Below are 21,476 nucleotides of genomic sequence, written 5' to 3' on the forward strand. Positions count from 1 at the left end.
TTTTTTTTAAAAATCTTTTGCATCATTTGACAGGAGGTAGATACAGTACTTTACTAAAAATTCACTAGGTTAAAACAAATATTCAGAAGTGTTAACTTGATTACTACCTATTGAAATATCTGGTCAAGTTTGCTGAAAATGTCATTACTGAGGTTTGTTTGGTTTAGAAATTTATTTAGGGTATTCATAATATATTATGTGACTACATAATATATATTTAAAGTATATGTAAAAAATTGCTTAGGGGTTCAGTTAGCCTTTATTTCCTCTAAATATATTTTTTATATATCACATATTTCAGTTTTATAATAGGATGGTATTACATCTCAAGAGTGTTGAATGGATTAATTTGTTGAAGCTGAGAATACATTTCAGAAAGTGAAGTTTTATATAATTGTAATTTTCCAAGGGCAACAACCTTGTCTGTCTTCTGGATCTCAGCAGAACTTGCAACATTTCCATAGAGGAAAGACCGGCCAATCAGCCATAAAATATGTTGTTAAGAGTTCATAATCATTTCTTTAGGTTGTAACATTAACCTTCAAAAAGGAACTTCTCTTTTTAACCTATTTCAATTAATATAAAACAAAGATGTACCCTGCTGTAATTATGAATTCTTGGTAACTTGGTTGCATTTTGAAGTAGTCTCTTAAGCTTTAGTAAATGCAGCCACAAAATATTTGATTAACACCAAACCAGGTACTATAGGAATGTAACATAAAATACTGTGCTATACTTTTTTCTTTGTCCCAGAATTGTTTCTTAGATTTAGAGGAGGCAATGCAAAGATGATATACAGGCTTTGAGTCTTACATACCAGGGCTCCAAGTATGGCTCAGTCATGTACTTGCCCTTTGACCTTGGACCCTTGCTTTAGCCATTTGAACCTCAGTTTTCTCAGTAATATAATAATAACAAACTTCTACTGAGTGTTTACTGTTTTAAGTGCTGGTCATCTATTAATTCATTTCATCTTCACAACAGCCATATGAAGTAGGTACACTGTAATTCCTGTTTACAAGTGAGGAAACTAGGGGAAATAAAGGTTAATAAGTAACTTGTGTAAGTCCTAAAGCACAACTAAGTGTTAAAGCTGAGTATTTGAACCTTAGCAGTCAAATTCCAGAGCCCACAATGTATTTCATACAGCCTTTCAGTCATGACATGGGGTAGTTAATATTTTCTCATAAGATTGTTTTGAGGAGTAATTGAGATAACATAAGTATCTATTAATGGCACTAGTGAGTGGTAACTTATATTTATCACTTTCTATAAAGCGTTATATTTAACTTTTCTGTAAATATTTTGTATTATCTCTTTTGTTCCCTTGGTTTTTGCTTTCTTTTTTTTAGACCTGATCAGAAATTTAATGAACATATTAAGGATGATAAAGGTGAAGACTTTCAGAAACGATATATCCTCAAGAGAGATAACTCTAGCTTTGACAAAGATGATAACCAGGTAACCTAGCATGACTAGAGCATTTTTATAGGTGCTGGACTTATACCAGCAGACCATTTTCCCAAGATTAATTGTTCTCTTTTCTTCAGATGAGAATACGTTTGAAAGATGACAGAAGAAGCAAATCTATAGAAGAAAGAGAAGAAGAGTACCAGAGAGCTAGAGACCGAATATTTTCCCAAGATGTATGTTCTAACTTATATTTAGCTCTTCATGTGTAAATATATGCTAATTGCATTATAGGGGTTCACTCCTCCCTCAATCTATTGATCACATATACTTCTAACTACATTTGTTACATATAAAGTCACCCCTTTAGAAATACTGCAGTCTGTCTTGTTCATGTTAATGATTTAGTAGTTTATAAAATACTACTTTGCACCAGTTGTATAAACTTTTCAAAAGTTGAAAGCAGATCGACTAAGGAGTAGTATATTAGACTGAGTATATAGTTTATGTAATATTTTTTTCTTCCAGACTTCTCACAGAGTTGAGATTTTTAGAACATTGGTCACTGTCTACAAAATCATGTACTCTAAATCCTACTTGTTAGTGGACTTTTCTTGATAAATAACTTGTTTCTTCTTTTAAAATACAGCTAATTGATTTTTCAGTTTAATATTTGTTTTCTACTTTATAAGTGATTATATGGAAGAGATCGTTTTGTTGTTGTTGTTGTTTTTTGGCTGCTCTGTGCGGCGTGTGGGATCTTAGTTTCCTGACCCGAATCCAACCCACACCCCCAGCTTTGGGAGCTTAGAGTCTTAACCATTGGACCACCAGGGAAGTCCTGGAAGAGATCTTTTAAGTGGCTGATTACTTTACACATATATTTAAGGGAGAATCAGTTTGATTTTACCAATATCTGTTAAGCATCTGCTCTGTGCAGTACAGGGTACTAGTCAAGGATATAAGAATATATGTAGGGCTTCCCTGGTGGCGCAGTGGTTGAGAGTCCGCCTGCCAATGCAGGGGACATGGGTTTGTGCCCTGGTCCGGGAAGAGCCCACATGCCACGGAGCGGCTGGGCCCGTGAGCCATGGCCGCTGAGCCTGCGCGTCCGGAGCCTGTGCTCCGCAACGGGAAAGGCCACAACAGTGAGAGGCCCGCGTACCGCAAAAAAAAAAAAAAGAATATATGTAATTTGTGTTAATACCGCCAGAGATAGAAGTTAGCTCTGTATTAAAAAAAAAAAAAAAGTAAATGACATTAAAATCTAGACTGTCAGTTAAAACTTTATAATATTCAACAAATCTTATTGATCATGTATAGTAGGTGCTGTGCTGGGCACTGGAGAACATATCCATGGACATTTACATTAATTTGTCTCCCAAACAACCCTATATATGGTAGATACTATCACTGTTTTTATTTTATAGATAAGTAAACTGAGGCTCCAGGAAACTAAGGAAAATAGACAAGGATCATCCAGCTAGAAAATGCCAGAGTTGGGATTTCAGCCCATGTCTTCTGAACTCAGAGCCTAACCTAGATCTATTTCCTCTCTCTAGTTTGTAAGATGGATGAGGTCTTTACCCATGATGAGTATTCAGATAATGACAACATGGTGTGTGATTTGTATAGAAACGTGAAGGTAAAATAAGGAACACAGCAGAGAAGCACCACACACCAGAATTGAGGAGTGAGAGGGAGAGTTAGCTTCCAAGAGAAGAACTGAAGGGGTGAAGTATTCCGTGTCCAGGCTCAACATCTGCAGGGAGCCAGAGATAAAGGAGAACTTGACACATGAGGAATTGAGAGATTCAGAGTACCTGGATTGTAGCCTAGGTGACAAGAATTGAGGGACGTTTCAATTGGAGAAATAAGCAGGAAGCAGGTGACTTGCTCCTGAAAGCAAGTTAAGGAGGTTGGGGCTTTTAGCTAGAGCAGGGGTCAGCAAACTTTTTCTATAATGGGACAGATAATGAGTATTTTAGGCTTTTCAAGCTATATAGTCTTTATTGCAACAACTCAAATCTGCTATTTTAATATGAAAGCATCCATAGACAATACACGAATGAATGGGCATGGCTGTGTTCCGATGAATCTATATTTACAAAAACAGGTAGCTGACTGTAGTTTGTGGACCCCTGTGCTAGAACGAAGGGGGCTATTAAGGAGGGAACAGGCGTGATCAGATTGATATTTTAGAGAGATAGCTATGGCTTCTGCTGTTTAAATTGGATGAAAAGAGCAAAACTGGTAGCTGGAAAACTAGAAGACTGTTGTAATAATACAAGATGCAAAACAGATGGTTGCGTGAGTTAGGTTAATAGCACTGGAGGATTTTGGCTGTAAGCTACATTGAGGCGTAGCTGCTAGTTCACTGCTACAGCTACTGCCAAAGCACAGGTGATCAAAATATTTGTTGAGTGAAGGAGGTGGAATCTACAGACAGGTGTATACTTCGAATATGTAATAGTGAAAATGGGTTCACTTGTTAGATATTTGAATTTCAAGCTACTTTGTACAACAAAAATGAATGGCTTCAAAAATGTGTATCTGTTAAAAATAAGCATAGTATCTCCAAGCCAAAATAATTTTTCATTGTCACTTATTTTTGCAACTTATCACCATGTTTGATTTGAGGGGTCAGGGTAACTACTTTTTTAAAATTGTTACACGATTTTTGTTGTCATCGTTAGTTTCCAGATGGCGTTATCCGACAAATGCTCAACTTTTTATATCTGTTCTTTCTTTCTAGTCCCTGTGTTCCCAAGAGAATTATATTATTGACAAAAGGTGAGGGGCTTTTTAACATTTGTTTTGCTAAATGTCTCACTGATGCTAATAAAAATTAAAATGTTTAAAAAAAATAAAAATGTTTTATGAAAATGCCAACAGAATCCAAGACGAGGATGCTAGTAGCACCCAGCAGAGGCGCCAGATATTTAGGTATTGGAAGCATGTTTTCGTGCAGTACACAGTATTGAATATTTAAAGCATTTTTTTAATAATTTTCCTTTTTGTCTCTATTAGCTTTTCAAAGTTTTATTTCTAAATTACAGAGTTAATAAAGATTCTTCAGGGAGATCAACAAATAGCCATCAAAGCAGCACTGAGAACGAGTTGAAGTACTCTGAACCACGACCCTGGAGCAGCACGGATTCAGACAGCTCTCTCCGAAACTTCAAGCCCGCTGTAACCAAAGCCAGCAGCTTCAGTGGAATTTCAGTTCTGACAAGAGGTGATAGTTCTGGAAGCAGCAAAAGCATAGGCAGGCTTTCAAAAACAGGTATAAATATCTGTCTAGAACTGTGCAGTCAAAACATTAGTTTCCCTAATGTTGTCTTAGCTCTTTATTCATCATGTGGCTTCTGTAATTATCCTAAAATATAGGATTCCTACCAGCAGTACATTGAGCACCTCTAAAGTACTTAAGAGGTAACACGTTTACTGACATTAGGATTTATTCTCTGTGTGAGAGAGATTTACAGAAGGCATCTTTCCTTACCTAGGATTAGTTAACATTGATTGTATTTTCAGCTAATACTGTCATTAGCTGAAATTCAGCTAATACTATCATATTATTGAGTGCATTTCATGATAAAGTTCATTTGCCATTCCAAAAAAACATATAAAATTGCTGAGAAGTTTTTGGGGAATTTAAAAACTAAAGAAATATAATACAATGTGATTATTATGGATAAGTAGAAATTTCAATAACATTCTCATTCTACTAGCTTCTTTGCTTTTAGATTACATAACTTTTAGGCTCCTAGCATTTTTCTCTTTTCACTTTCACTGGCTTCGATACTAAAGTTCATGTCTCTTTTAGCATCCTCACGGATCTTTATTTGTATCCCAAAATAAGCATGAAAATCAGCAGAAATGGCTCTTTATCCTTTCGGGTAAAGCCTAGATATATGGTTTTACACAGATAACAATTGAAGGGAGAGGTGTAAATTTGAAGGTGACAGAGTAAATTTTTCTCATCTCTGACTGTAATTCAGTACTTTAAATTCTTAAGGTTTGTGAATTGCACTTGTCATCTTTTTAACTTATAATGTGGATATTTAAAATGTCTTAGTGTATATGATAGACTCTTGCTAAAGATAGGTAAATTTTATGAATATAAGAAATATGCATATGTACCAAATACGCATTTATTTGATAAACGGTCAGTCATCATGTCATCATAACAGGAAAAAAAACTACTCATGTGTTGTGAGAAAGTCATTTAGACACACAGCCAAATTAAAACATTTTTTAAAATTTATTTATTTATATTTTTTTGCTGCATCGAGTCTTAGTTACGGCACGTGGGATCTTTCGTTGCGGTGCGCAGGCTCCAGACTGCACAGGCTCAGTAGTTGCAGCGCACGGACCCAGTTGCCCAGCAGCATGTGGGATCTTAGTTCCCTGACCAGGGATCAAACCAGTGATCCTGCATTGCAAGACATATTCTCAACCACTAGACCACCAGGGAAGTCCCTAAAACATTTTTAGAACATGTACTATTTATAATCTATATTATCTTCAGAGATGAAAATAAATATTTAATTCTTTTATTAGGACAAAATTTTTTTTCATATAGTTCTTGGAGATAGTCATTTTTGGCACAACTTAAAATAGAAGTTATCCTTCCGAGGCAGTCGCTGTAGTGTATCATATTGGTTTATGTCATTCATTAAAAATTAATTCTCGGGCTTCCCTGGTGGCGCAGTGGTTGAGAGTCCGCCTGCCGATGCAGGGGACACGGGTTCGTGCCCCGGTCCGGGAAGATCCCACATGCCGCGGAGCGGCTGGGCCCGTGAGCCATGGCCGCTGAGCCTGCGCGTCCGGAGTCTGTGCTCCGCAACGGGAGAGGCCACAACAGTGAGAGGCCCGCGTACCACAAAAACAAAAAAAACAAAAAAAACAACAACAACAAAAAAAATTAATTCTCCATCCCAGAGTCAATTCTGTTATTCAAAACCTAATTAACTATTTACATCATCAAAATCTTTTCCTTTCATTGTCTCATTGTCTACCTTAAGCCATTATACTGAAAGTCGGTGACTTCTTCAGTCTATGTATAATAGAAAATTAAGTAGATTGGAGGCAGGAAAGCAGTTAAAAATAAATTATCAAATTAGCTTATTAAGTACAGTGAGAAATAAATTTTAAGCTGATGCTAATGTAAGTACTTGGAATATTTTTATTCTACCTTTGTCCCTTGCTATGATAAAAAAATTGAAAGTTGACTTTACGTTACAGGAAGATGCTATGATTACGAGCTGAAAATGAAAGTCTGCAGTGAAACCTGACAGTTGTTTCTCTTGATAGAGAATTATCATTTTTGTTATTTCCTACACTACTCTTAATCTTTCTGTGTTCTTATAGATAAGGGGTTTCTGATATAAGAGGTTTTGGGCATTTGGCTGTGCTAAGTTCTTTGTCCTGGGGGAAAAATTATAATCTGTATATTCCTAGGTGTTAATCTAAAAGGTAAAAATATACATAACTTTGTCCTTTTGGGAATGTGGGTAATGTGTTTTTTGTGGCTGTCTGTGGCTGCTGTTATTGGGTTGGCCAAATAGTGCCTTCGGTTTTTAAGTAAAAATAAAAGACACATTTTTCATTTTCACCAAGAACTTTATTGAACAATGTATTCACCCTTTTGTTCCACTACCTTCTGCCATTTTTCAGGCAACTTCATAATTCCATCTTCCCAAAACTTTTTATCTTTTTGAGCAAAGAACTGTTCCAGGTGCCTTTTACAGTCTTCAAGAGAATTGAAATTTTTTTCCATTAAGAGAATTTTGTAAAGACTGAAATAAATGGAAATCCAGAGGTGCAATGTCTGGTGAATACGGCAGATGAATCAGAACTTCCCAGCCAAGCTGTAACAGTTTTTGCCTGGTCATCAAAGAAACATGCCATCTTGCGTTACCTTGATGGAAGATTATGTGTTTTCTGTTGACTAATTCTGGACGCTTTTCTTCGAGTGCTGCTTTCATTTGGTCTAACTGGGAGCAGTACTTCTTGGAGTGAATCGTTTGGTTTTCCGGAAGGAGCTTATAATAGAGGACCCCCTTCCAATCCCACCATTTACACAATCACCTTCTTTGGATGAAGAGTGGCCTTTGGTGTGGTTGGTGGTTCATTTCACTTGCCCCATGATCTCTTCCATTCCACGTTATCTTATAGTATCCACTTTTCATCACCCGTCACAATGTGTTTTAAAAACGGAACAATTTCGGGGCTTCCTCGGTGGCGCAGTGGTTGAGAGTCCGCCTGCCAATGCAGTGGACGCAGGTTCATGCCCCGGTCCGGGAAGATCCCACATGCCGCAGAGCGGCTAGGCCCGTGAGCCATGGCCGCTGAGCCTGCGCGTCCGGAGCCTGTGCTCCGCAACGGGAGAGGCCACAGCAGTGAGAGGCCCCCATACCGCAAAAAAAAAAAAAAAAAAACCCGATTTCAGTAGAGAATTTCATGTAGAAATACAGTCGAGAAGGTTTTTTTCACTTAACTTACGTGGAGCCCAAACATCAAAGCGATTCACATAACCAGACTAGTGCAAATGATTTTCAATGCTTGATTTGGATATTTTGAGTATGTCACCTATCTCCTATGTAGTATAACGTTGATTGTTCTCAATTAACGTCTCAGTTTGATCGCTGTCAACTTCAACTAGTCTACTCAGCTCTGGAGTATCGTCCAGCAGGAAATATCCATCACGAAACTTCGCAAACCACTTTTGACGTATTCGATCAGTCGCAGCACCTTCTCCATACACGGCACAAATCTCTTTTTGCGTTTCAGTTGCGTTTTTACCTTTCTTGAAATAATAAAGCATAATCTGCCGAAAATGTTGCTATTTTCTTCCATCTTCAATATTAAAATGACTTTACAAAAATTCACCAATTTTGGTAAGTTTTTTTTTAACTGCAGCTGTCACATACAGTCTAACAAACTTGTTTCAAATGAAGTTAAAGAGAACTAAGTGCTACTAGAGCCATCTTACGGAAAAAAACCGAACGAATCTTTTGGCCAACCCAGTATTATAGACTTGCTTTAGTTGCATGCTTTGGCTATGACTTCTCTTGCAACTTATGTGATCAGTTTTGCTGTATTAAACATGTTCTTGGTGGAGAGGGGAAGCAAAATTGTACAGTAAGTCAAAAAGAGTTCATGCTTTTATGTGGTAACTGCATGTTATGCAATGTGAATTTTATTGTTACATATTTAAAACCTGCGTTTTTATATGAGGTTTAAAAAATTCCCTCTTTTTCATTACTCCTCCCCTAGGTTCTGAGTCTTCTGGTAGTGTAGGGTCATCTACGGGCTCTCTCTCTCACATCCAGCAGCCTCTTCCAGGTACAGCTCTCAGCCAGTCTTCTCATGGCGCACCTGTCGTCTATCCAACTGTCAGCACTCATAGTTCTCTTTCCTTTGATGGTGGCCTAAATGGGCAAGTCGCATCTCCTAGCACTAGCTTCTTTTTGCTTCCCTTGGAAGCGACAGGCATACCACCTGGCAGTATTCTGATCAACCCACAAACAGGTTGGTATCCAGAAAAAGGTTTATTTCAGTTGAGATATCAGGAGTTATCTGAAAACTAAAGAATATGTATTAAATGTATTATCTGTATATGCATTGTCAGCTTTTTATATTTCATGTGTGATTAGCATTTTCCCTAGAACTTTAATAAAAACACTTTATGCTAGAGAATGTTAAAAGACATTTATATCAGAAAGTATTTTTCTCCTTGTGACATCCATGACATCATCTTTTAGACCAAATATTTAAGGAACAATTCATTTCCTAGAAATGGGACAACCACCTTTGAAAGAACTTTATTTGATAGAACAGTTTTACCGTGGGAAAAATAGTATGCATTTCATGAAGAAGGAGAACGTTAGCAGCTCTTACTTCTTACGTAATGCAGTGGAAAGAACCCATAAGTAATTGCTCTTCTGAATATGGTAACTGTTTTCTACTTAGGAAAAGCTAAAGAACATCTTATTAGTAGTGAAAGAAAATAGATAGTCGTTATGAATTAATATTGACAACACATTCTTTGCAATTAGATAGTACTTTGTATTTATTGTTTATCATGTGTCATGTACTGTGTTATGTGCTTTAAATACATTACTTATAGCAACCCTGTTAGGTAGGTGAAATCTACATTTACAGATAAGGAAACTGAACTTCAGAGAGATTAAGAAACTGCAGTCATAATACATTTCATTATGTATATTGGCAAAAATGACTTATATTGAGAAAATAAAATTTTTTTTAAATGGCAAGAAGTTTTGGTTTCTAATCAAAATAACATAGCCCAATCATATGGTAAGATAATGAAAATAACCTTAAGTCATTCAATAACCTTCCTTAAAGATTCAGATTTAGCTAATGTGGTCATATCAGCATGGCAGTAGTTGGGCAAGGTAGATACAGGTGAGAGTGTCAGAGTCTCTGAGTGTTCTGAAACCTGCCTTTTGTTTGTTGTAGAAAAAACCATGGCTGGGAACTTGTTACCTTCAGATTTCATTTGCATCTCTTTTTTAAGATAAAGTATTCAAACTTTTGTTTCTGTTGTAAAAATGGAATTAGCGTAAATAACTGAGTCTTCAGAAACTCAGTTTTTGCTTTATAACCGTTATCTTCTGATCCTTCAAGTCTATTATATTACTAAACTTCCTGTTTTCCTGGGGCAGAATATAAGATGATTTAATATTTTACTATTTTCTATTATTTTTAATTCAGAATATTAGTTAACATGGTTTTGGTAACGTGGAAGCTTCATTTGAGTAGAAATGAGAAACTAAGCAACCTGAAATTAAATTGTATACTTAATTTTAAATTAGCCCAAAAGCGATCTCTTTGTTTTTGAGAACGCATCACCACACATCCAGCTTTTTTCACACCATCCTTAAGTTACTTTTAAACATGCTTTCACTCAAGTCTTCTCTACCATTTTTTTTTTCAAAATTATTTATAACAATCAACAAATATCCAGCATGGCTTGCTTTTAGTTATCTATAACCATCACATAAATTATCAGGAAATTAACTGATGAAAATAATTTGACTTTGGAGAACTTTTTCCACTTGACAGCAATAGAACAGTGTATTCTGCTTTCCCAAATATTATTTTATTATATGTCGCAAGTTTATTTTAAAAAAAGAGAGGATGTTTTGAAGGCAGTTTAAGACACATAGATATTCTTCCCATCCTGAAAGGGTATGTAGTCAATGATCTCTTTATTTCACATAGCCCTTTCATTTTTCTTTCTTTCTTTTTTTAATAATCTAGTGTGTTTTTTTAAATCATTCAGTGTATAGCAAGGAAAAATACTACTCTTTGAATCTGTTTATGTGTACATTGAAAAAGTCTGGAAGGAAGGTATCCAAATTGTTGATGATAAGATTATGGGGAATTTATTTACTTTCTAATCTGTATTTGTTAGTTATTCTGTATTTGTTAGTTATTTCTAAGAATATTACTTTGCATAATAAGAAAAACTTGTTTAGAATGTATGTGTAGAGAGTTACTTAAAAGTATTCCTCCCGTAATTGGTAACCAATAAGAATAAGCCTCAAGATCAGTACTAAAGTTCTCTCTCGTTTTATTTCTTACCTATGAGTAAAGCTCATTGGAAGTGAAAGGAAATTTTTTTAGAAAATTATTTAGAATTTTTAAATTATTTTCTACTTTTAACAAGTTAGAAGTTATAAAATAAGGACACTGCCATCAACTCCACAATTTGAAATTTGAAGTTATCAACCATTTTAATTTTCATCAGCTTTTAATCTTACTAGTTAAATATATGCAGTGTGACCTGTAAATTAGATATTTCTTACCATCTAACAGGCTAATTAATAAATTTCCAGTATCCCAAAGTCAAGTATTTTTTTTTTCCCCTTGAAACTGAAATGTTACACAATCCTGTAACTCAATCCCTTGAGCAAGATGTGTTTCAGAATTGAGTTTCTTGGAAAATACTGTGTAGTATAAAACAACTCAAGTGGTTTCTGGCACGGCACCCCCATAGTAAAACACCGCAGCAAAAATTTTGAATATTTACTCTAAGTGGGAAATATAAAGACTATTAATAGGCTTGTGTAAGGTCAGGCTTTGCTTTCCAAGGTAAGAAAAGCTTTTGGTTTCCAGAACCTTGACGCTTTTGGAATTATTAATCAGGACTGCAGACATGTGCTGTAAGTTGTCTGTAGAGCGACCTATATTCGGTCTCCATCGTAAATGATCTTTTGTTCTTCCTTTTTAAAATTTTCAGGTCAGCCCTTCCTAAACCCAGATGGGAGTCCAGTTGTGTGTAGCCCTCCTGTGACTCAACAGCCAGTTAGAGCCCAAGTGCCTGGACCTCCACAGCCGCCTCTGCCAGCACTGCCACCTCAGCAGCAAGCAGCCCATCACATCTTCTCACAGGTGCACACGTCCACGATTACACAATGCTAAGTTCACCTGCCTTTGCATATTTGGGACTAAAGTCACTAATTATAATCGAGAGAGCCCAAGTAAGTGTCTCTTAGAACTTTAGTATTCTCCACCAGTGATGTCCTACTCATCGCTCGTAGGAAGAGAGGTTAACTTCAAGGGCTTTTCTGCTAATGAAAACAGAATATATATTGGAAGGAAGGGAAATTTTTATCTCACGACCCTGTATGGTGAGTATTTTATACCTTGCATTTCACAACAGCAGGCAAGGGACCAGAGGAATAAAAAGCAAAACTAAGATAGTTCATTACCCCAGTGAGCAAAGTGAGTTGTTCTAAGATTCAACAGATCAAGCACTTAGAAGAAACTGAGTTGACTCGCCTCGCTACAAGGTACTCTCCACCCCACCTGCTCTGTGAAAGATAAAGACAGAAACATTGATTTAGAATTCTCAGTAGTACTCTTAATAATATCTTGAATTTGTATAAATGTTTAGAGTTTACACATGCATTTTCACATTCAAGCTTTTCCCCTGTAGATGTGTTACTCATTCTTGCTGAACTTGACTATACTAGTGTAAATTCTTTCATTCTATCTTTTAAAGGTTGTGTAGCATATCAAAGGCAGTTTGTACAGTTATTTGCACCTCTTTTTCCCTGGAAGACGATCTAAATATTCCACTGGTGAGAACATGCAGAGTAATGTTTTGTGAAAGAAGTATAGTGATAAACTTGGACTGGAGAAATTTCATTAGTTTTATTCACAAGTTATATTTGTACTGCAGGGGTGAAAAATGTATGAGCAGTTTGATAAAGTTATCAAATATTTTTAAACTAATGCAAATAATTATTGCTCTGGCAATTAAGACTTGTAATACTGGGCAAGGCAGTTTCTCTGCAGTAGGACTTCAAGGTGTTTGATGCACTTCCAAGACCATACAATGAATTCATATATGTAGAGGAAACTGTCTAAAACTACTTCCAAAGACTCCCATACCTACTTCCCAACCCCGTTTGATTACATACACTCAGGTACATATTAAACTACATAAAACTCCCTCCCTGGCCTTCTCTGCCTTGGTTTCATTCAACTTGGTCTTGAAGTGTTTCCCTTTCATCTGCTATTGTGTGGTCATCTTGGCAATGCTGTGAATTTCACCAGGAGCTTTATAGGGCTGATTTTCATTTGATTTAATTCAATGGAAATAATGTTAGTCAGGCACCTTCAAAAAATCCTAAGGGTTTAATCTGTGGTTATATGTTTCAGATTATTATCTCTTAGAAATAGCTTTGCCTGATTTAGCTTTAAAAGACAGTCCTAAGTGAAGATGTAGGCAGCTTAGTTTAGAAATGCTGTCTTAGGGCTTTCCTGGTGGCGCAGTGGTTGAGAGTCCGCCTGCTGATGCAGGGGACATGGGTTCGTGCCCTGGTCCGGGAAGATCCCACACGACGCGGAGAGGCTGGGCACGTGAGCCATGGCCGCTGAGCCTGCGCGTCCAGAGCCTGTGCTCCGCAACGGGAGAGGCCACAACAGTGAGAGGTCCGCATACCACAAAAAAAAAAGAAATGCTGTCTTAATAGACTATAACTTGAAATATTGGGGTATGCCTCAAACTCCATGGCTGTTTTTCCTGGCATTGCTTCAGGTGTTTCTGGTAATTCTTCGTCAAATACAAGAATAGAGAATTGATGAACAAATGATACTCAGTAGCGATCTCTTGCACACTGAGATAATCCATCCATGAAATTTCAAATAACCAAACACAGTAATGCTGTGATTTCCAAAGCCTTCAAATGGGCTGCGTTCTTGAAACCAGTCACTTTAAGTGGATGTTATTTTACAGCCAGTTGCAATTTAAGTAGGAAAAAGGAAGTGCTAACGCTTTTTCTTTTCTACGTAGTGTCAGAATTTCACTTTGATCAGCCAGTCTTCTAGCCCACATTTTTCTCATTACCACTTGACACTCTAGCAGACATTAAGTCCTACCCTCAGTGCTCACAGTGTTCTTCTTTCTTTTACGCCCCAGCAGACTAAGGCTTTTGTTTCATCTGACACTGACCTAGTAGGTCACGTTTTCTGGAAGAAAGTTGTGTCTTAATGGTTGTCTGACTTAATAACACATTATATAGCTTGTACTTGGTAGTTTTAAAGCCACAACACCTCATTTAGTGTGATATGTGCTGTCATCCATTAGGAAGCTTGCTAATTTCTAGTCAAGAGGTTAGTGAGGAACCAGTGGCTACTCTGTAGATTTTCAGCTTATACTTTTTTTAGTATTGTTAGCTCTAGAATTTTTTGTGGAATTCGAAACTAATCTAAGCCTTTCATTTTTTCCAGAAACTGTTGTGTTGATTTTGTGGTGGAAGGGCAAACTCATCATTATACGTCTTAGTCCTAAGAATTTCTCCTTATCTAGATTATTCCCTGTTAATTTAGTTAATTTTAGTTCCCAAAATTAACTAAATCTTATTTAGTTAATTTTGCGTTTCTAAAGTATACTGTTTGGAGATATTGTCCAGGGAGATTCATGTATGTATATTGTAACCAAAACTAAGAGTTTTCATTAGATAAAATGACTTGGGTTCCTCCAGTGCTTGTTTAAATGGTTGTATACAGGTCACTTAATTTCCCTTAACTTGACTGCCACCTGAATGGTAGATTATGATAGTCATTAAACCAATATATATATTGTCCTTTGTAATAAACTATATAAATGTAAGACTGGGAAACTAAATGCCATTATTAGCCTATAGATGGCCAGCTGTATTCCCTAAAATTTAGAAAGGATTGAAACCTCGTTCATGTTTCAGAACACCTGTGTTTTGAGTGCCCTTGGGAAGCATAAAACTTAAAATTTTTTTTCTCTGAAATGCAGGAGTATTTCGTTAGTAAAAAGAATTTCAAATAATTACAGTGGATTGTCAAACCACATGGGTTTGAACTGCGAGGGTCCACTTATACATAGATTTTTTTCACTAAATACATAACTACAGTATACATGATCTGTGATTGGTTGAATCCGTGGAGTAGAATCTGCAGGCACAGGACCAACCAGAAGTTATACACAGATTTTTGACCGTGCAGAGGGTCAGTGCGCCTAATCCCTGAGTTGTTCAAAGACCAAGTGTAGTTTCTCAGCTCCTAATATTCTCTCAATAAAAATTTTTAGTTAGAAGAAAACTGTGTTTATCTTCCTTATGTAAAAAGATCTGTTTGTGTGTGTGTGCACGTGCTTATATGTATGTGTGTGTTTTCTTTAGGCTATTAATGGTACTCACAGTACATTTTTGTTTAAAAATTGCTAAAATTTAGGCAGTTTGGTCCCAAAAGAGTTATCTAATCATACCTTATCAAATAGAGAGGATACTTGGTCATAGGTATTATGTAAGATATACTGTCTGATAATAAGAGTGAGTGAAGTTTTTCTTTTATTACTTAGTGTTACATAGCTAAGTAGAACAGCCCTGTCATCAAACCAGGAAGTAAGGATAAATGGTTTTGCTTTTACTGACTTAACCCAGGGGTCTTGTTAGATAATAGGATTTGAAATGTCTAAATTACCTGTTGCAGTGAATCTAATAAATACTTTTATGAAAAAAATTATCTTTCTAATTATGTTTTAAATTTAAATGTATGTTCTCAAAATTTTTCTATGTAGAGTTTCTTCGCTTAGTATTGTTTTTGTTGTTTCCTATAATGTTGTATTTTAGGTGACTTTGTAGTTTTAAGTTATTGCCAAAAAAAAGTGTAACTTTCCATTTTATGCAATTCTTCTAACATTTTATTCCGACATTAACATTGTTTGCCAACCTGTTATTCCTTAGCCTATTCGTCCTCTGCAGCCCTCTTCACAGCCTGTTCAGTACTCTACAGCCCCTTACCCATCCCCGTTCCTGCCAGTCTCACCCACCCAGCAATACTCCGTGGTACTATATCTCTATTCACCTCCTGCGTTGTGTCTGTGGATGGATGTGTGATGAATCCTTGTGAATGTGATTGATGTGATATGTTCTTTTGTGATTTTCTAAAGTCAGGGTTACATACATTTTGAAAAAGCATTTCTAACCTGTATTAGAAATAATTTATTCTCTTCCATAAAATATTTGTTATATTGGCTTATCACAGTGATTGTATAAAGCCTAATCTTTTCCTCCCTTTTCAAGTCCTAAGATGTTTTAGCTAATTTTCTCATTGAGGCCAGTGCAGTTCTGTGCGGTCCTGGGGTGGCAGCTTTCATCTGGGTTTAGGCTTTCTGTTCTTTCCCCAGTGCCCCAGGTCCAGTAGACTTAGTATCAGTCATTAGGGTGAATTGGAGCTTCCAATTACATAAGACATCCTCCTTAGTATATTTCCAAAGAAGATCTCTAGATATGTAATCTGTGACTAAAAGTGATGGTACTTCATTTAATCCAAAGTATGCCCCAAGTTATACATCTCAGTAAGAACTCAGATACACCGTTGCCATGTGTTCTCTGTGTGACCTTCTCTAGTTACTGAGCATATGAGGGCACCATATAAAGTACCTCCTGCATAGTGCCTAACATGAAATAGATATTCAATAAGTGTTAATGTCCTTCCCTTTAGATGAATCTGCCTAACCACCAGTATACTTTTCCCAGTGATGCTCTTATTTTTCAGACTATCTGGCCATCACATTTTGAAATCACATCCAGGTTAAATTATAAGCTATATCTTAAAATCACTTGCCACTTTTTAGAAATGTTTTATTTTGTTGGGGGTGTTTTTGTTTTAAGCTTGAGGCAACCTTATTTACCAGCCTTGGCTCTGAATGATTTTCGAAAATCACTTTCAGTCTGAAAAAAATGAAATTTTGCCAGCATTGAGAAGGTTGACAACATTTTTAGAAATACCATAAAAACCTCAAAAATGTTTTGGAAAAATGGCAGATCATTGGATTAAGAAAATGACTTTTTTTACCAAGATGACTCTGATGGTGGTATATAGTTATGGTATCTCTTTTTAAAATATTTGGCCATATTACGTTGTAATTACAGCTAGTAGGTATTTGTAAGTATATTTTCCTCTTCTGAAACTATTCATTGAATTCTATGAATAGTGCTAGACTCTGTCAGAGCAACCATTTGGGAAGAGTAAAGCCATATACTTTCAGCCACTAAGTCAGGTTCCCTTTTTTTTCAGTCCCTTTATCATCTCCATAGCCTTAATTTACTTTGCAGAAACCAGCAGATTATAGAAATTGCAGACATGTCAACAGCTTTGATCTAACAACTCAATTACCACAATATTTTAAGTAACTTTTTGTCAAATTTTCCCGCTTAACAAAATATGGTACATATTGTCGCCAACCTGTGGCTCCTTGGGAGCAAGGGAATGCCTTTTTAACCCCATTATCGTCATATCAGTGATATTATGTAGACTAGTCAGAATTGATCCTTATGCTGTTGAGTCAGAGAAACATTTGTCAGATGGCATATAAATCGTAACTCTTTCTTGGCTGGGCACCATTGCCGGCTCTCTTAAGTAGCAAAAGCAGTAGGAAACTGTCATTTGGATTATATTTGTCTAACATCTGACTTAAGGATAAACACTATGGAAGAGTTTATGACCAAATTATTGTTGAGAGATTAGAGTGTACATCAGGGAGGGTAGATTTTATATATTTTATTTCATTTCTGCTAGCATATTTGATTGTTAGGTATGGGAGGAGATACAGAAATGCATAGAACCTGAATCTTGCCTTCTGGGAAGAAGGGCACCGATTTAAAGTAAAGAGTAATTAGTACCATGCGCTGCTAGACTCCTGGTCTTCAAAGTCCTTTCAGAAAATGTTAATTGTATAATATAAAAGTGTGCCTTTAGTCTTCATTTAGATAGTGTCTTTTCATTTTTTTATTGTGTAATGTTACACCCTACTCTTTTCTGCATGCTATACATTTCCGTTAGATATATTTTATGAGTAATTTGCAATGATAGCATTGTAATAGTCCTACCTTGCTGCCTTAGAGTTCTAATTTTCTTGAAGCTGTTCTTCTATTAAGTCATGTCTGTTGTAGATACATGATTTCCGTAATATATACTACTGCAACTCTTCTTAAAATATGTGAAGTATTTTTCTTTGATAAGTTTGGTCTATGTATGGAAAGCTTACTGATTTCTGACTTCTCCCTTTGTTAGCAGGACAACCTTGGGTCTCAGTTTAGCCACATGAGTCTTGCCCGCCAGCCATCTGCAGATGGTTCTGATCCTCACGCCACCATGTTCCAGTCCACTGTTGTTCTTCAGTCCCCACAGCAGTCTGGTTATATCATGACAGCAGCCCCTCCACCACCGCCGCCACCGCCTCCTCCTCCGCTACCACCTGGGCAGCCAGTCCCTACTGCTGGCTATTCTGCCTCTGGTCATCCTGTCAGCCAGCCTGTGCTCCAGCAGCAAGGATATATTCAACAGCCCTCTCCACAGGTACATTGCTTTTTCATCTTTTCTCTCCTGTGGAAGCCTCTCATTTAAGATCACTTTTAACTTTAGAGAGATTTTTTTTAAAATTTTATTTTAATTAATTAATTTATTTTTGTCTGTGTTGGGTCTTCGTTTCTGCACGAGGGCTTTCTCTAGTTGCGGCGAGCGGGGGCCGCTCTTCATCGTGGTGCGCGGGCCTCTCACTGTCGCGGCCTCTCTTGTTGCGGAGCACAGGCTCCAGACGCGCAGGCTCAGTAGTTGCGGCTCACGGGCCCAGTTGCTCCGCGGCATGTGGGATCTTCCCAGACCAGGGCTCAAACCCGTGTTCCCTGCATTGGCAGGCAGATTCTCAACCCCAGCGCCATCAGGGAAGCCCCTAGAGAGCTTATTTTTAATTTCGCATGGATAGGATTTGTGAGAACCTGTAAGCAAAGCTTGTAGTCATCTTCCCTTTTGGAGATTTTCAAGTGCATGCTAGACAACCACATGACATGTAGACACTTCAGTTGGAGGGTTACACTATGTGATCTTTGAGTTTCCTTCTGACTCTGAGAAGTTTTTTTTGTTCTGATTAGCTTAAGAGAAACACAGTAAAGTAAATGCACTATAAAAATAAAATGATACATTTTAAGAAGAGGTAGATCATTTTGGGGAGAATTAACATCTTAACACCATTGAATCGTCCAATGCACGAACATGGTATCTCTCTCCATTTATTTAGATCTTCCTTAATTTTTTGTCAACAGTATTTTGTAGTTTTCATCACACAAGTGTTACACGTATTTTTTTAATATATCCCTAAATATTGAATGTTTTAAGGTGATATTCTAAAGGAGATTATTTTAAAATTTTATTTTCTATTTGTTCATTGCTAGTATGTAGAAATATAATTGTTTTTTATATACTGATCTTTTATCCTGTGGACTTTCTAAATTTGATTATTCTACATATATTATCCTTTCCAATCTATATACCTTTTGATTCTTTTGCTTGCCTTATTACATTAGCTAGGAGCCCTTATGTTGAATACTTTCAACACAACAGAGGGAAGTAAAAATCTCTAGAATCCATGTATTAACTTAAATATAAGTTTTGAAAGTATATATGCTTTCCTTGTTTCCAGCCATAAGGGTAAGCGTTCAGTCTTTCATCATTAACTGTGATACTATATGTGGGGTTTTTTGTACAATTTTCTAATATTCCTAGTTTGCTAAGAGTCTTTACCATGAATGGATATTAATCTTGTAAAAAAATTTTTTTGGCATCTATTGAGGTGATCATGTGGGGTTTTTTCCCCTTTAGTCTACTTATACAGTAAATTACTTTGACTTTTGAATGTTAAACTAACCTTTTGTTTCTGGAACATACCTCACGATATGTAGTGATATATATATCATGATATAGTTATCTTTTGTATATATCACTGCGTTCAATTTGCTAGTATTTTCTTATGGATTTTTGCATGTATGTTCATGAAGGATATCAGTCTGTAGTTTGCTTGTAATGTCTTTTTCAGGTTGTAGTACCCAGGGTGGTACTGACTTCAAAATGAGTTGGATAGTGTTCCCTCCTTTATTTTCTAAAGGATTTTATGTAGAATTGGTGTTATTTCTTCTTGAATATTTGCTAGAATTGCACTAATGAATCCATCTGGACCTGGATTTCTTTTGCAGGGAAGGTTTTTAAATTATGAATTCTTATTTTTTAGTATTAGATATAGGGCCGTTACAATTTCCTTTTCATTTTGGATGGTAGTTTGTATCAATTTCATTTATGTTGTGAAACTTTTTGGCATAAAGTTGCTCATATGTAATATCCCCTTTTTATACTTTTAGTATCTTCAGGATCTAAAGATATTAGTAATTTCAGTCTTCTTTTTCCTTTATTAGTTTAACTAGAGGTTTATCAATTCTCTTGATGATGTTAAAAGAAAAACAGCTTAGAAGGGCTTCCCTGGTGGTGCAGTGGTTGGGAGTCCGCCTGTCAATGCAGGGGACACGGCTTCGTGCCCCGGTCCGGGAAGATCCCGCATGCCGCGGAGCGGCTGGGCCCGTGAGCCATGGCTGCTGTGCCTGCACGTCCGGAGCCTGTGCTCCGCAACGGGAGAGGCCCACGTACCACAAAAAAAAAAAAAAAGAAAAGAAAAGAAGAAAGAAAAACAACTTAGGGCTTCATTAGTTTTGTTTATTCATTTTCTATTTGAACTATTACTAATATAAGGTTTTTTTGTTTTGTTTTTTATAAATTTATTTATTTATTTATTTTTGGCTGCATTGGGTCTTCGTTGCTGCACACGGGCTTTCTTTAGTTGCAGCGTGCAGGGGCTACTCTTTGTTGCGGAGTGCGGGCTTCTCATTGCGGTGGCTTCTCTTGTTGCGGAGCATGGGCTCTAGGTGCACGGGCTTCAGTTGTTGTGTCTCGCGGGCTGTAGAGTGCAGGCTCAGTAGTTGTGGCACACAGGCTTAGTTGCTCTGCAGCATGTGGGATCTTCTTGGACCAGGGCTCAAACCTGTGTCCCCTGCACTGGCAGGTGGATTCTTAACCACTGTGCCACCAAGGAAGTCCCCCTATGACTTTTTAGACCCATGATTTACGTTAGAAGCATGTTAATTTCCAAACGTTTGGGGCTTATGGTTAGCAATTTCTATTTTAGTCGCATATGGTCAGGGAATCTACTCTAAGCTTTCAGTGTTTCGGAACCTGTTGAGTCTTATTTCATGTCCCAGCGTGTAGTCTCTTGGGGAATGATTTGTCTGTACTTGAAAAGAATTTGTACTCTATTATTTCAGTGTTTTGTGGGGGGTTTTTTGTTTGTTTTTTTGGTTTTTGGTTTTTTTTGCGGTACGCAGGCCTCTCACTGTTGTGGCCTCTCCCGTTGCGGAGCACAGGCTCCGGACGCGCAGGCTCAGTGGCCATGGCCCACGGGCCCAGCCACTCCACGGCATGTGGGATCTTCCTGGACTGGGGCACGAACCCGTGTCCCCTGCATCAGCAGGCGGACTCTCAACCACTGTGCCAACAGGGAAGCCCTGTGGTTTTGTTTTTTTAGATCAAGTTCACATAACGTAAAATTAAACAGTTTGAAGTGAACAATTCAGTGGCATTTAGTACATTCACAATGTTTTGCAACCATCACCTATGTCTAGTTCCAAAACATTTTTATCACCCCAAAAGAAAAGTTCATACCCATT

The 21,476-nt window shown here is 37.0% G+C and overlaps 1 protein-coding gene across 21 annotated transcripts in view; it reads left to right on the forward strand.

The window, feature by feature from the left end:
- The window catches only part of R3HDM1 (R3H domain containing 1), a 180,959-nt gene that overhangs the window by 101,210 nt on the left and 58,273 nt on the right, over window positions 1-21,476 (forward strand). For 8 of the 21 annotated variants that reach the window (XM_049712659.1, XM_033420306.2, XM_049712651.1 and 5 more), the window contains 9 exons: window positions 1,353-1,461; window positions 1,551-1,646; window positions 4,166-4,203; window positions 4,306-4,356; window positions 4,470-4,696; window positions 8,695-8,949; window positions 11,687-11,838; window positions 15,672-15,773; window positions 18,004-18,288. In XM_049712659.1, coding sequence (XP_049568616.1) covers window positions 1,353-1,461; window positions 1,551-1,646; window positions 4,166-4,203; window positions 4,306-4,356; window positions 4,470-4,696; window positions 8,695-8,949; window positions 11,687-11,838; window positions 15,672-15,773; window positions 18,004-18,288 — 1,315 coding nt within the window. The remainder of the gene's footprint in view (window positions 1-1,352; window positions 1,462-1,550; window positions 1,647-4,165; window positions 4,204-4,305; window positions 4,357-4,469; window positions 4,697-8,694; window positions 8,950-11,686; window positions 11,839-15,671; window positions 15,774-18,003; window positions 18,289-21,476) is intronic. The other 13 variants (XM_033420313.2, XM_004265442.4, XM_004265443.4 and 10 more) reach the window with 10 other exon arrangements.

Source organism: Orcinus orca, chromosome 7, assembly GCF_937001465.1.
Source record: "Orcinus orca chromosome 7, mOrcOrc1.1, whole genome shotgun sequence".
Taxonomy (NCBI): Eukaryota; Metazoa; Chordata; class Mammalia; order Artiodactyla; family Delphinidae; genus Orcinus; species Orcinus orca.